The 15,341-nt window shown below is 35.0% G+C and overlaps 5 protein-coding genes across 5 annotated transcripts; 1 reads left to right on the top strand and 4 right to left on the bottom strand.

Annotated features, from left to right (window-relative positions):
* Window positions 1-700: 700 nt before the first annotated feature.
* MONOS_4978 (putative DDE superfamily endonuclease) lies at window positions 701-1,783 on the top strand (the record flags this gene model as incomplete). The annotated part of the gene is made up of 1 exon (XM_067875089.1): window positions 701-1,783. One exon carries the CDS (start codon window positions 701-703, stop codon window positions 1,781-1,783), a length of 1,083 nt encoding a protein of 360 aa, XP_067732396.1.
* Window positions 1,784-4,044: 2,261 nt separating this feature from the next.
* On the bottom strand, window positions 4,045-4,482 carry MONOS_4979 (uncharacterized protein; the record flags this gene model as incomplete). The annotated part of the gene is made up of 1 exon (XM_067875090.1): window positions 4,045-4,482. The coding sequence occupies one exon, from the start codon at window positions 4,480-4,482 to the stop codon at window positions 4,045-4,047; it is 438 nt and encodes a 145-aa protein (XP_067732395.1).
* Window positions 4,483-4,720: 238 nt separating this feature from the next.
* On the bottom strand, window positions 4,721-5,146 carry MONOS_4980 (uncharacterized protein; the record flags this gene model as incomplete). Its single annotated transcript, XM_067875092.1, has 1 exon — window positions 4,721-5,146. The coding sequence occupies one exon, from the start codon at window positions 5,144-5,146 to the stop codon at window positions 4,721-4,723; it is 426 nt and encodes a 141-aa protein (XP_067732394.1).
* A 704-nt stretch (window positions 5,147-5,850) lies between these two features.
* MONOS_4981 (uncharacterized protein) lies at window positions 5,851-6,309 on the bottom strand (the record flags this gene model as incomplete). The annotated part of the gene is made up of 1 exon (XM_067875093.1): window positions 5,851-6,309. One exon carries the CDS (start codon window positions 6,307-6,309, stop codon window positions 5,851-5,853), a length of 459 nt encoding a protein of 152 aa, XP_067732393.1.
* Window positions 6,310-6,596: 287 nt separating this feature from the next.
* MONOS_4982 (uncharacterized protein) lies at window positions 6,597-6,971 on the bottom strand (the record flags this gene model as incomplete). Its single annotated transcript, XM_067875094.1, has 1 exon — window positions 6,597-6,971. The coding sequence occupies one exon, from the start codon at window positions 6,969-6,971 to the stop codon at window positions 6,597-6,599; it is 375 nt and encodes a 124-aa protein (XP_067732392.1).
* Between the last annotated feature and the right edge of the window lie 8,370 nt (window positions 6,972-15,341).

The following is a 15,341-nucleotide window of genomic DNA, read 5'->3' as shown; positions in this document are numbered from 1 at the left end:
ATTGAAAATCTTTTTAATATGGTTCATTCAATTTTTGATCAAATGAATAATAATGGAAATTACAAAAAAAAATATCTTCCAAAGAACTTCACAGACTGATGGCAACATCAGATTACCGAAATCAAACATCCCCTTCACAAAAAGTCTTTGAAATCAAAAAGAAACATAATGTCACATGGAAAGCTGCTGTGGGATCCAACGCTATTTCTAACGGAGCATGGGATAGAGGAATGTTTGCTTTGAAAGCAAAACAACAAGTTGGCAAAATAGGCAGACCTGTAATTATTATTAAAAACCAATTAGAAACAGTTATAAATCAGGAGATTGCCCTTCTGTCCGATAAAAAAATAGTCCGACTGAAGTATATTCAAGCAATGGTCTGAAAATTTAGATTATTTTGTTTTTTCTATTTTTGAATATGGGTGATTTTTTTTGATACAGTCTGTCCGTAATTATTATTGATCTGTCCAAAAATAATGTTGATCAAACCTTCAATTGTGTTAAATTTTTAAAACCTTAATATCTGATAATAACAGTGAAAAAATATCTTTATGAGCAATATTTATTTATTGAATGCTCAAGCGACATAAAAAAACATTTGATCACTCAAAATGTTCCAAATGCAGAAGAATACAGTGACAGGCCAGTCATAATGCCCTTCGCTCATCCCCTGGAAGACAGTATTCACCATGTAATTCGCATGAGAGCAGAATTGAAGAAAAAAGAAACCGAAGTACAAAAAAACGAACAAATACAAAAAGCTTATGATTCTGAAACGTTTATCAACAAAAAACCCTACACTCCAGCTACGTTGGAAAAAAGAAGAAAGCTTGCGGATTTGTTTCGTGTTCATGGTCAGACAAAGACAGAATTATGGTATGCCAAAGAATGCTTGCTCACAACAATTACAACTGCAAGGTATTTATCAAAGTTGCAGGTTGGTGTGGAAATTACACAACCGTTTAAAAAAAGAGGAATAAAAAGAATAGTCGATAATGACACTTTGGATAAAATAGTTAGAGAAAAAATGAAACTTAACCCGCTAACAACTTTGAGAAAAGTTGCACACGAAATGACAAATGCAGGCCATTCTATTGGAAAATCTTCGGTTCATAAAATTTTGACAGAAAGAAACAGTGAGACACACAAGTTTCCGTTGTTTTCTTTTAAAAGAATTACTGTGCGACCGTCAGCTGGCAATTCTGAAGAAAATAAACTCCAAAGAATAAACTTTGTGGAGAAGCTTTTCCAATATCAGCGGGATGGTGCTGTTCCTTTTTTTATTGACGAGACTTCTTGGAACATAAGCTGCATTAGAAAGTACGGATGGTCGGAAAAGGGGGATAAAGTGCTTGTTCCTCCTCCTCCTTTGTTTCAATCTATCACTGCCATCACTTCAATTTCAATGAACGGAATGGGATACACAGAAGTGGTTCGAGGAATAATAGACCACGAACTATTTGAAGCGTATTTGAAAAGATTCTTGCTATCCATAAAATCATTTGAATCTTCAGTTATTGTCATGGACAATGCGTCGATTCATCATGTGAATACTGATGAAATTATTTTACAGTCTGGATACAAAGTTCTGTTTAATGCTGCTTACTCCCCTGATCTAAATCCTATCGAAAACATTTTTGGAATCTGGAAAGCCCAAGTCGAAGAAAACTCGTTGAAATGGGAGGATGAGTCTCATTTTATATCTACAATGCTTCAATCTTTTCAGAAAATTTCAGCACGCGTTGCTAGAAAAACAATTATGCATGTGGAAAACGATGCGTGACCTGTGGTTTTGGAAAAAAAGGATTTGTAATGTTTAACTCACAATCTTTGACTTTTTTCATTTAAACAAGTTTAAACATTTTCAATATTCACTAATGAAATAAAAGAAAAAATAATAATTATGAGTATTCTTTGTTTTGTTTTAAAGTTTAAAAAAATGATTGAATAAAAAATGAAAATGATGAAAAAGTTTTTAAGTTATATATTTCTCTATTTATAAATCGAAATAAAGTCAGACATATTCCTATGATAAAATTTTCAAACAAAAATAGTGAATGTGAATATTCTTTAAAAATAAAGCAATTCTTGAATAAAAATCATAAATGATAAATAAAAATCTTTAGGGCATCTTTCATGTTGCAAATTAACAAAGAAAAACAATAGATTATTGATTTCGAACCATCAAATGAAATATGATGCAAAATGATTTCAATATTATCATAAATTCAAGCTTTTTCCGCATTCAAGAAGTTTGAAACAAAACACAATAACAAATTGATTATATCCTGTTCATAGAAACTGAAGGTTATTGAAAGATCAAGAAATAAAAAAAAGAAACACAATCAAACATTGATCACAAAGGAACAATCGAAATGAAATGCAAACGTGAATGCAACGTGTGTATTTTCATAAATTGTATCTCAAATGTCAATCATTTTAAAGAAACAATTAAAAAGGAACCAGTTTGTTAACACTTCTTCTTTTGTTTTTATTCTCTATTAATAATGGCTCTGCAATTATTTTTTAACTTTACGGTATGATCAACATTATTTTTGGACAGATCAACATTAATTACGGACAGACTGTATCATTAAAAAAGATCAAAAATAGAAAAAATAAAATCTATTGTGGTATTTGATGATCAAAGAGTTTTTAGATTAATTACGAGTATTTAGCTTTTATTTCTGTAATATATATTTGTTTTATTGTTATATTCGAAAAAACATACCTTTTTGATAATTTCAGTGCGAAAAGATTTTTTTGATCAAGTTCAATAAAAATTAGCCAAAAATAAAAAAATAAAACTTCAAAAGAAAAAATTGCAAGTTCATAATTGGAAAAATACAACATTGCAAAGAGAAAGCTTATAAAAAGAACAGAAAAAATGAAAGGAAAACAAAATTATTGAAACTAATTGAACAATAAAAGTCATTTTTCTATTTTTTCCCTTTCCTTTATTAGGCCAACAAATTTCCATTCATTTTATTCGTTTCATCGAATTCATCAAGCGTTAAACGAAATAGTGGAACATTGGATAAAGTCAAGTTCAATATCTGGATCATCTTCATCGCTTTGAATAAAATCGTTTCTAACAGAGGAACTGATGCTGATGCCTGTGGCAGACCCCAACAGACCCCATGTGCCACCATCGAGTGTGCTCTCACCAGCTTCATTTCCCTCCTCCAAGACGCCTCTCTCACCCTCCTTTCCTCAACATTTGTTCCAACTCAAACACTCACCTTCAGCGCAGTTAACACAAAAATCACTGGAAATGATAACCTTTTTCTAATTTCTTTATTTTTCCTTCTATTTTCATCAAATAAAATATTTCAATTTCATCAACTATTTCTTCATTTATTTTCTCTTCTCCATCAACTATAAATTAAGCTCAAGAAAAATAATTCATTGTTTTCGTATCTTCAAAAAGAATATATTCATATATTTCAGACAATTTTCTTCAGATAATATTTTATTCTATATTCTTATTCCAACAATCTTTCAGATTTGCGCTAGAATTCATATAATTTCTCTTCACTTAAGCCTTTTCCTCTGAATCAGTTTCCCTCATGCTTTCATTTCCTGCAACTCGCTGTTGCTTCGTAGCTGCGAAATCTGCCATTGACTATTTTGGAACCCAGCCATTCCAAACAAAAATAGCTTGAATACTTTTTCTTTTCACTTCAAATGCTTCAGCTTCCAAATGAAAAAGCCAGAATCATTTTCTTGTTGATAACGTGCATGCTTTTCTTAGCGTTATATTAAATAATTTCCATGTCTTATAATTTCGGCTGATATTCGTTATTTGAATAAGTATTTCTTTGTATCTTTCCAAATAGCAACGAAAGATGAGGTCTGACTCCGAATTCAAGGAGAGTTGAATGAAAAAGAAGTAGACGAAGAAGGAGCAGGCAGTGAAAGTGGAGGAAGTGATCCAGGAGAAGCAAAATTAGCAGAAGATGGATGAACAGCTTGAGACAAGAGGGAAGGAGAAGATTGCGGTTGGATGTTCATAAACAAAAACGAATTCACAAGTGAAGAAGTTCAATGAGAAAGAGGATGAAGAGCAATGTTTGTATTCGAAGTAAAATCGGCAGCTGAATTAAAAGGCACAACCAAATTGAGTGCATGGTATTTCTGTATCAGATCCATTGCCATTGAATTGTGCGATGTGAAGAAAGAAGCCAACTTTGTAAACGACAGCGACGAAAAGACTTTTGACAACGCATCTCTTCTCCCAGGCTCGCTGTTCTGACTGAATGTTCTTTTCCCATTCTCCTTCTGAAACAGCAGAGGTGATCCTTTCCCTGCTCCTTTCCTTCCCTTCCTGTGTGTCGCTTCTGCTTCCTCTTTGTATGGCCACCATCCCCTCCACTTCGTCCCCCTTCCTCTTCTCAACTCCGCCCTGCTCTGCCTCAGCCCGCTCTTCAGTGCGCTCATCAGATCACCGCGTTCTCGTCTGCATCGCGTCGACTTCTGCATACACAGGCACTTTCCTCATCTTCCACACAAATTGCCCTTTTTCCTCGCTTTTGATTCGCACATAACGGCAGGGCACATCCAGTTCATCGCTCAAATCTTCCAGGTCAGAATTCGCTAAATCATTCAACATGCAGTCCAATTTCCGCTCTCTTGTCAAAATTGGCGTTTGGCTTTCTTTCGCCTCTTGTTGCGCATCGCTTGCCATTTTATTCTCCTTCTGGTTGGTCTCAAGATGTTTTTATAATATTCCTTGGATGCTGCTAAACAGATTCTTGTCTTTTTCTTCTTTCTCCATTTTCCTGCGATCCCGCTTTTCTTTTTTCTCCTTCTTCTTCTTTTGTATCTCCCACAGTTTCATCAGCCGAAGCAGTTTTTCTCTCTGATCATCAGATTCCAATGAACTGAACATGATCTTTGCTTCTTCATCGTCCACTTTCCCTTTCTCATTCTGAAACTCATCTTGCATCGCCCTTGTCACTTCTTTGTTCAAATCCTTCATCCCCATCACACCCAACGTCACCCCTCCTCCTCCTCCAATTCCTCCTCCTCCAACAGCAGGTGACAGTGGAGTTATAGGTGCACCAACAGCTCCTCTTCCCATCTCCATCTCTTGGCTGTACACAATCAACGCTCTCCCTCCGACTCCTCTCCATCCGCCGTCCATTCGCTTCCCTCGTGTTAAGTGCATCGTTCCAAAGGTTTCTCTTTCTAAGAATATTGTTTAGGCTTTGGGGAATGTGATTGCTTTGCGTTCTGTTGCTGCTGTTTTTGCAGGACTTGCGATGAAAGTGGCTCTGGTTTTGGCTCATTGTTGTTCGTTTCAAGTTTTTTGTCATTTTTTATGGATTCTTTGGCGTTTGCACTCTTTTCTGCTTCTTTTTTATTGTCTTTGCTTTTCAAGCAACTTCTTTGCGGTTGTTCATTGAATCCTCCAAAATCACTTCTTGATCCTCTTCTTTTCAGTCATCTTCATCGCCTTCAACTTCTTCCTTGTTTCCATTTTCATTCAAAGAAGTTTTCTCTTCTTTCTCTTCTTTCTCATCCTTTTCGCCATCCCCCTCATTTTTGAAGCATTCCCACTCATTCCTGGTCTTTTTATCGACTCATCAATCGGCTCTGGAGAAAGCAGCAGGTTTGGTCTGACCATCAAAAGCACCTCATTCACAACAGAATCACGTTGAAGCTCAAGCGCCTGGTAATACCTTCGCATCAACCTCTGTTTCTCTCTCTGTTTGTGTCTCATCTGTTCGCTCTTCTTCATCACTGATGATGGAGCTGTCGGAAAGGCATTCACTATCTTCATTTTTCTTCGTTTTTTTTCAAAGATTCTCTTCCAATCAATGATAAACTCTCGTTTTCTTCTGTTTTTCATTTTTTTTCTTTTTCATCATCATTGTTATTTTCATCATTTGTAGGTTTCAATTCCTTCCTCAACTTTATCAGCTCTCTTGTTTTTTTTCCCCTCTCTTCTCTCATTCCTTGCTTCTCTCTCTCTCTTTCCTTCGCTCTCTCTCTTTCTCTCTTCCTCTTCTCCAGATTCTCCGCATACCGCTCCACCATCCGAAACTTTGCAAACAGCGGCAGCGCCTCAAATGCATCTGGAGGGAGAACAAAATATTGTCTTTTCCTTCTTCTTCCGAACTGTTGCTGCATCCTCCTCATCTGCTGCTCTTTGCCTGTCAGAAATCTGTTTCTTGAAGAACGAAGCAATGATGAAGAAGAAGAAGTGGAGGAGGAGGAGGAGGAAGAAGAAGAACGTGAGGCACAAGAAGCAGCAGCCAATTGTGCACAGCGGTTGAGATAGCGTCTGCGGAGGAGAGGAAGCATAGCTCTTATGCGGAGAGCAGGAAATCTCTAAGCTATGAGGTGATCTGGTGCGGAGAGAAATCCCTTTTACCACTGGAATATATTGGGATGATGAAGAGGAGGAAGAGGAAGTTGAAGGAGAGGGTGAAGGAGATGATTGAGGAAGAGAAAGAAAGGATTCATCGGCAATGAAGAAGGAGATGTGCCTGTTGATGTGCCAACGCCAGCAATTGAATGAGTCAAAAAGGTTTGTGTTGAATTTTGATTGCTTTTTCTCAGTCTTTGTCTTCGATGCACATAAGATGGATTCAGATCGCATCTGACTGAAAAACAGACAATTCTCTGCTCGAAATGAGGCTGTTTGCAAGCGAACTGAATCTTCTTCGCAGAATGCCATCGCCATTGTTCAGTAATTGCTCAAAGAGAAAGTCGTCAATGAGATTGGTTGCATAATCAAGAAAACCAAATGTGTTGATGGTGTTGGAAGATGAGTAGTTTTCGAGTGTCAATGGATTGACTCCACATTCATCGACTGCCTCGTCTGTGTCAAGATGCTCTACCCAATCGCCTAACAGTCTTAAAACTAGGAAATTTCTCTCGTTTCTCTTTCTCTTTTCCTTTTCCTTCTCTCTCTCTTTCGGTCTCTCCTTCCACTTCTCCTTCTCTCTCTCCTTCTCTGTCATTATCTTGCATTACCCAACCTTTTATCATTTATGCATTTCTCATATGGGAACAATAATTTCTTCAACACATCATCCGACGCTGGTGTAAGTAATAGAAGAAAAATGATGCAAAAGACTCCATTTTTCTGTCTATTGTCTTTTTGTTAATAAATACCTGTGCTTGAAACGCCCAGCAGCGGTGGTGCAAAGTTTGGAGATAGGAAGGAAGATACAACTTTTTTGATTAAGGAATGCGCTTCAGGCGTGAAAACATATGAATACGATGGGAAGAATTGAGCGATCTGTCCATTGATATCCCTTCAGCAGGAGGAGGAAATCAAAGAAGAAGAAGAAGAACGTTGTGATGAACTTGAAGACATAGATGATCTGCAAGAATCAACATGTTGACAGCTCGTGGCAGCTCTATTTGTGCTTGTGATGTTACACAAAAAAGATGTTTTATCTGTTGAAGATATTTGAGGAAAGAGAGCATTTGGTGGAAGCTGAAATTATTTTTTGAGGCAAAGTAAGAAAGAAGAGAGGAGGAGAAGGAGAATTGTGGTGTTTGAATGGAGTGTTATTCACAGAAGATATGGAGTGACAGTTAAAAGAGGAGAACTTTTATTGGAAAGAGGAGATAATTCCTGCTTTTTGCGATGTGCATTTGACTTTTTTGATCATTGAAACAACAAAACGGTTTGTGGATGACTGATTTGAGAAGGAAGAATAAGAAGAAGGCATTGACGACGAAGAGAAGAAATGTTTAGTGGTCTGTGAGAAGAGGAAGTCTCGTTTCATGTGGAATGAACAGTCAGCCGCAACACAGTGACAATAGTGGAAGCCAAATGCGCAGAAGAGGGTTCCCGGTTCAGTCTTTTTCATCAGCTCTGACTCCAATGATGACACAAACGGTGGTAGGTGATCGTGGAGGAGACCCATTGCCCACTCTAAAAAGAAGAAACTGAATGAAATTATAACAAAAAAAGAGATGGTTCATATGTTTACGTATCAATTAATTGTAAAAATAAAAATGAGGGTTTGAAAAAGTTAAAAATAGAAAAACAAGAAATATGATAAAAACAATAATAACAATAATCAAAAAAAATTACAAACCTTATTAAATGATGAATTGCTCTTTCATCGTATCTTGGACAGAGCTTATTAGCAATTGTTTGAGTGAGTCCAATCTGATTGGAAAGATTGGGTGAATCGATGATTTCTCTGCCGATGTAGTTCAGATAGGCAATGTGCTGCAGATTGTTAATAAGCGCATTCACAAAATGACCGATTCGATCAACTCACAAGAAAAAGTGGAAGTTCATGATAAATAATGAAAAAAGTTCTAAAAATTACAAAAATTAAAAAAAAATCTATTTAAAAAAATAAATGCACAAAAATTCTTTGTAATAATTAAAAGAAAATTTCAGCTCACACCACATCGCTTCAAATCTTCACCATTGCATAAGACAATCTGTTTGAAATTATTTTCTTTTCTTTAATCAAGCTCAAAATATTTTGCCTTCTTCTTTTCAGCTTTCCTGACCTCCCTCTTCTTCGAGAATCCAGGCAATCTTGAACGAAAAAAACTAAAACTTACCGAAAATAGCTGTGTTCACTTGCTGGTCCACAAAGTTTGCTGCTCTGGGCGCATCAAGCTTCGCCTCTACAAATATCTCCTCTTTAAGTGGCATGCACTGCGTCTGCTCCACAATCACAATCTCATTCGGCCGGATGATCTTCTATTTCTCCGGTGCATTTGCCACACACGATGTCAATTTGAACATATCCAAAGTTGACATGTTAAGCCCTTGGATGAAACCATTGCCTCCCCTTTCTCCACTGCTTCTACTACCTTAATCTGAATCAGCAATGTGTAACATCCAAAATATGACCCCATAAAGCTGCCACCCTCTTTCCCATTGTATTTGTACATGCTGTGCGGAAAGTGGAACTTGCGAGAGAATTATACAGTGGGATTTGCATCCGAAAAAGCGTGTCGTTCGTTTCTCGCTTTTCATCCACTAATATTCGATTAATATTCGCTTCAGAGTTTGTGTTCGATGCATGGAACAGATTGCTATACGTGACCTGTGCTGCATACGAAATGAACAGCAAGCATTTGACGTTAACGAGTTGAATCACATAAAAATACTCATAAAAAAGAATCGCTTACATACAAATTTCTGAAAGATGAATTATTATTTTTTCATTTTCATTCATATTCCATTCGCGGGCTGACACATTTTTGATGTAAATTATCGCACTGGTTGCTATTATTGTAGCTATTTTAATTGAAATAAAATAAGAATATGGTTCGAAATCACTACAGTCTGTCCTTAATTAATGTTGATCTATCCGAAAATAATGTTGATCATACCATGCTTATAAATTCAAATGATAAACCATATTATTAATTAATTTGATTTTGGATAAATGGGATGAAGTTTTAATTTTTATGAAAAAAACAAAGATTTGTTCCATACTTTTTCTGCAATCGTATGATTATAATACTAACATTATCGTGCAAAATAAAATATAGAAATGAAAAAAAGTTGAGAAAAATATAAGTTGGAATAGTGTGAAACAAAATTCATAAAGCAAATAATTTTGTCCCAAATAAGAATTTTTGAACTCAAGTGTAGGTCTTTGCGATAAGGAAATTTTTGGCAACCTATGTCTGTCGAAAAAATAAGCCAGTGTCGAGTGTTTTTTTTTTTTTTTTTTTTTTTTTTTTTTTTTTTTTTTTTTTTTTTTTTTTTTTATCAACACTCAATTCAATTTTCATAAAAGTGATAATTAATTTTCAATAATTATAATCAAAAGAATTTTTTTGACTTTATGTCTTTATTGAATTTTAATTTTCATGAACGAGAAATAAAGTTTTGACATTTTGAGAATTTTATTCTTCTGAAGCGTCAACTACGAAAATTAAAAAACAAAAATTTCAAAAAAAGAGAAAGCAACACATATTTTTCATTTTGAAGATGAAATAAAAACACACAAAAGCCATAATCAAATATATATAATTAAATAAATTCATTATTTAAGTAAACTATCAATTTCATGATACTATCTGGAAACAGTTCACCTTCTTTGTTAATATTGAAAAAAGAAATATTGCCGTGTTATCTGCATTCATTCCATGCAGCTTGATCCTGTACTTTCACATCCTAAAATGATCTTTCAAAAACATTGCCAATCGGCTGAATCCAGTGGCCAACAATTGAACTGCATTAGAACATGAAAAAGACAATTGGAAGACGAGAAGCAGCTGTTGAATTAATGAAAAAGTCACGCTTTTTTCAAAGTAGATAAAGAAGGATTAACTGCTGGATTAGCACTTGACGAAGAAAAATATGCAGAGGCGGTTAATGGAAGAGATGGTTTCATTGAATTGAACTAGCTATTAGCGAACAAAACGAACAAAAGATGAAAATCGAAAAGAGTTCTGGGAACAGGAAGAAAAGCAAAAACAGAGCTGGCCTGCCATAGCATTTAGTGCAAATCAGTATTGCTGTCCTTCAGATCAACTGCTTCAAACATAATTTGAACCTCTTAGCCACTTATATAGCAAAAAGATATGTCAATATTTTTTTGAAAAGTTCCTTTCGTTTAATTTTCAAAATAAATAAAAAAATTCATATTCCGATCAAATTTCTGTTCCCACAAATTAAACTTCACTGGAATGGATATCAAAACCTTTACGATGTTTTTATTTTCATTTCAGTGAAGTTTAATTTGTGGGAACAGAAATTTGATGAAAATATGAAATTTTTATTTTATTTCAAAATTCAACAAAAGGAACTTTTCAAAAAAATTTTGACATATGGAAAAAAGATAGAACGGAAAAGGCTCAGGAAGTCTTATCTTTCATAATGAAACAGTAGTCGACGTGAATGATTTATGCACACATGAATGAGGATGCATCAGCGTGATGAGGTAATATGAGATATGTGAAGATGATCAATTATGAGTGCTTTTTCGAGAAGTGGTGAATGTGCCTTTCTTCATTCAAGTTAGGTCGTAAGAAAAACTCCCATCTTCAGTCATGTACTTTTCTCCGAATAATTCCAAGACATGAATATAGAACAAAGCTATGAACGAATCTTCTTTCAGAGCACACCTGAAAAAGTTTCCAACAAAGAAGGAGCTCGAAATGGCACACTTTCGAGATTTCGTTTTAACATTTCCACAACAATCGCACAAATAATGTGTGTTTTCAGATTCGTCTTGAAAGTGTGTTCATTCAATTTAGACTCAAACAGTTTGGTCGAAGGATTCGCGAATGAAAAATCCCAAGTTGTATTCTAATCTTCACAATTCGAAAGAATTCCATTTGCTCTGCTCCTACTGATTTTCCATCATACGCTGTATGAACAGCAAGCATGCATTGTTTTATTCTTCCTTTGAGCTCTGATATGCAAGTAATAATTCTTAAATGATGCCTCAGTGTGGCCAAAACTTCTTTGTTAATTCTTTTTTTGTGTCTATGCTCGACAAATAGATCATCTCAAGAGGCTGTTGCAAATCTTCGAGTAACTGATCTTTGCCATTTCTGTCAATGGTGAAGAACAACCTCAAAGCTGAAGGTGTGATAACGTAAGCTACGCCATGCTCGTTTGATGCTTGGTGCTGAATGGGATTCTCATCTTCAATGACAGCCTTTTTGATATTGAGTGAAAACACATTATCAAGAATAACAAGAATCACCTATTTGGAGAAGCATTTGTGTTTATTTCACAATAGAAGAAGCTGATTCAGATGCAAATGCAGCAGAAGAAGAGAAAGCAGATGACTAATGTGAATATTTTGAATGACGATGAAGAAACGGGCAAAACTGGATTAGGAAACGAAAACATGAGAGGAAGTTGAACTGAAACAGAAATTGAAAGAGGATAGTTCTGAGACCACATAATGCGATTTATCAGCAGGATTTTATTTTCCAACTAGAATAACTCTTCCTCATCGTCTTCTTCTCCTTCTCCCTCTTCATTCTGCCCTCTCCCCACAATCCCCATCTTCTTCCTTCTCCTCCTCCACATCTCTCTCTTTCCCTATTCTCTCTCTGAATTGCTCTCTTCTTCCTCTCCACTTTTGTCTCCACATAGCCAGGCAGAGTATAACAGCGAGGTTGTGCTAACATCTTAAAGAAGAAGAAAGGCGTTCTCGGCCTCTTAACCAGTGAAAAGACAGCAATTCATCTGAAACCAATGAAGAATCACTCAATTCATTCTCAAAGGGAGTCATTTTTGCTACATAAGTTGATCGGAAGGGCTGTTGTATCTGCTTTCTCTGCCAGTACTGAGCGAAAGAGAGAGAAATGAAAGTGAATTCACTGCAGAGGCGATCTTCTGGCTCCTCAGTTCGTGTGCTTCAGAGATGAATATTTATTTAAGGGGAGTTGGGAACAAAAGGAAGCTGAGGAAGAGGTGGAGGGATGATGGAGATGGGATCGGTTGAGGGAGGTGGCTGGGTTTGGAATGAGGAAAGAAAATAAAAATTTGAAAAGAAATGGAACAAAAGAAAATATTTTGAAAGATAAATAAGTTATTGTAATGAATATTATCGATAATAAAGAAAACCTCACTCACAACTCTTTTCACTTGCACAACTGGTTTGTGCTTCGGTGATAGTGGAATAGGTGTCTCATCTTCAGACTCACTCTCTGTTTCTGGCTGCTTTTCCGCTTTTGCTCTTTTCGTTGCTCTTCTCACGAACAGAAAAGGAGTCTTAACCCAAACAGGAAGAAGAGGAAACTGGCTTTCAGGCAGCCCCAGTTCGAAGGAGACGAGTGTTGGGAAGAATTGAGCGGGAGATTCAGATTCTGGTATTTCAATGGGAATGGGGTAGTGATATTCTTGTGGAAGAGTGCCAGGGGGAGGTGAATTGTCTTCCTTCATGAAGAGGGCAGTGGAGGGGGTTTTAACAGAAAAGGGGAAGATTGCTTCATCAGCTGTTGATAAGATGTCCGAATACAAAACAGATTTTGAGGGGTTTGTTTCTTTCTCGGCGTTTGGGTAGTATTCTTAGAGAGATGGCCACGGAATGTCTGAAGAAACCATTAGCTGCTTTGCAAGAGAGGAAGTCATTCAGACTCACCTATTTTGGATCGACAATATTCGGGGGAGGAGATTGAATGCCGCTTTCAGATGCGCAATGTGCGGGATCGAAGACAAATTGGTTGGGCATATCTGAGCACTAAAGAAAAGGTTATTGAGAAAGAAAAAACAAAGTTAAAAAGAAAAAATTGGAGACAAACAAAAGATTGAAAGAATATTCAGATAGTTTTTTATGTTTAAAAGGAATGGACGATATCAATTAGAAAAAATAACAGCATTCCATCAAAATGATATATAAGAATTGGCTTTGTGTTTAATGAAAGTTTAACTTTTTTCTTCTTCCAATTCCATTGCCTTTGAGCAGATTGAGCATTAACTTAATCTTCTTCATCGTTTTCTTTTTCTTCTTCACTTTTGTCTTAATCTTTTCTTCTTTCTCTTTTCTTTTCTTCAAAACCAGATACTGATTCAAACGGTGGGTGAAAAGATGAATGAGACATTGGATCATAATCAATAGGCGGATTGAGAAGAGGATGTTTCTATGAAATCTTTGATTGCAATTGTTGCATTCTCTTATCTGTTGAAGCACTTGAAATGATATGCTGTTTGAAGACGAAGATGAAGAGGATAAGAAGGAGAAGATAAAAGACTGCTGACAGATTATTTCCAATAATATTTTTCTTTTTCTTTTTCTTCAGTATTCAACGCTAGCTCTTCTTTTTTTTCTTAATCCTTTGCAGCTTCTTTCTCTTTCTCTTATTTCCTGTTTAATAATTGAACACTGCGTATCTCGGTGATATCGCTTCTTCTTTCAATTTCTGCTCGGATGAGGAATTATTCCTTTTGAAGCTGCAGTAGTTATGTTTTGATTATCACAAATTATTTTCATTCTTCATCGTTATCAGAAACAATTCCATTTCATAACTTTTCCTGTTAATCGTTTATAAATATTATTACAAAGATATTTATCACACCTTTCTTTTTTCTTCCTCTGCTTTAACCAAAAATATCGTGTTTGTTCGCAAAATTCAAAGCAAATTATTATTATGGAACACTTTAAAAAAAACTTTATTTAAATATTTGCATTCTTTTCGGTGATTCAAAAACAGATGAAATATATAACAAAAATAGGTTTGGAGTAATTATGATATAATAACAAACATGTAAAACTTGCAATTTCTATTGATTCAATAATCCTTTTATTCGAAATCAAAAACTGTTTTCGTCACTGAATCGCAATTGATATAATATCTGTAATAAAAAAGTTAATAGAAATAGACACATACGACAGATTGATCTGTTCTACAGACTGATCTTTCAACAGACTGATCTCGACAAAGATCTGTCGATAACCCATTTTAATATCATTTTAGGTTATTTTTATTAAAAAATAATTAAAGAAATAAAAAAGTTGTTTCAAATCAAATTTTGCACGTAATTTTCATGAAAAAATTAATAGAATTAAAAAAATGAGTTTTTCAATAAAAAATATAAATTAATTAATTCAAAATTTTGTGACTGTCTTGTCTGTCGACTTGTCGAGGTCCTTCGTGAAATGTCGGCTTGTCGCAAAGGCCTACTCAAGTGGATGATGGAGTGATAACTTTTTTTCAGTATAGGTGTTAGCCCTGGGTGACGTGAGGAAAAAAATTTGGGCATATTCACAGAGAACGGGGCAGTTTTGATCTGACCCAGTATTTTTTTATTTTTAGGGTTAAAATTCAAAAATAATCAATGTATTAATTGCTTGGTTTAGGTTTTAGGGTTAGCGTAACAGATCTTGGGTTTAGGGTTATGTTCCCGCTCTTCTTTTTAGGGTTAGCACTCAAAAAAATTTGATCTTTTTTGGATTTTCAGGGTTAGGGTTTGGCCAGGTTTAAGTTGAGTCATAAGAAAGTATTAGAACTAAAACGAAATTATTAAGTAATGCGGTATTCGATTTGACTAATACCAATAAGTCACATAAAAAACCAAAAAGTGAGACTCAAAACCGTTTTGATTGAGTCAAGACCAGTTGATTCAATTCTGGGTGCATGATCAATAGAAAATTTCAAAAATTAAGTTGTTTATATCTTTTAATATTTAAAGAATAAATGGATTATTTTTCATATTAATTATAATGTGAATGTTTTTTTTTAAAAAACGAAAGATTCTATGTTTTGATTTTTTCAAAATTCTTTATTCAACATTATTTTTTGTTTTAACAAATTTTACATTAAAAACAAATTTTGTTTTTTATATTTTGATAAATTTTGATTGATTTGAAGAAAAAAATTCAATGAATAAAAAAGAATTAGAAATATATAACGAAATATAAAAAAACAGAAAAAAC

The sequence above is a fragment of the Monocercomonoides exilis genome, assembly GCF_001643675.1.
Source record: "Monocercomonoides exilis strain PA203 chromosome Unknown scaffold9-1957334, whole genome shotgun sequence".
Classification (NCBI taxonomy): Eukaryota; Preaxostyla; order Oxymonadida; family Polymastigidae; genus Monocercomonoides; species Monocercomonoides exilis.
Note: the sequence above shows the minus strand (reverse complement) of the source record. Positions and strands in the feature narration are given on the sequence as shown.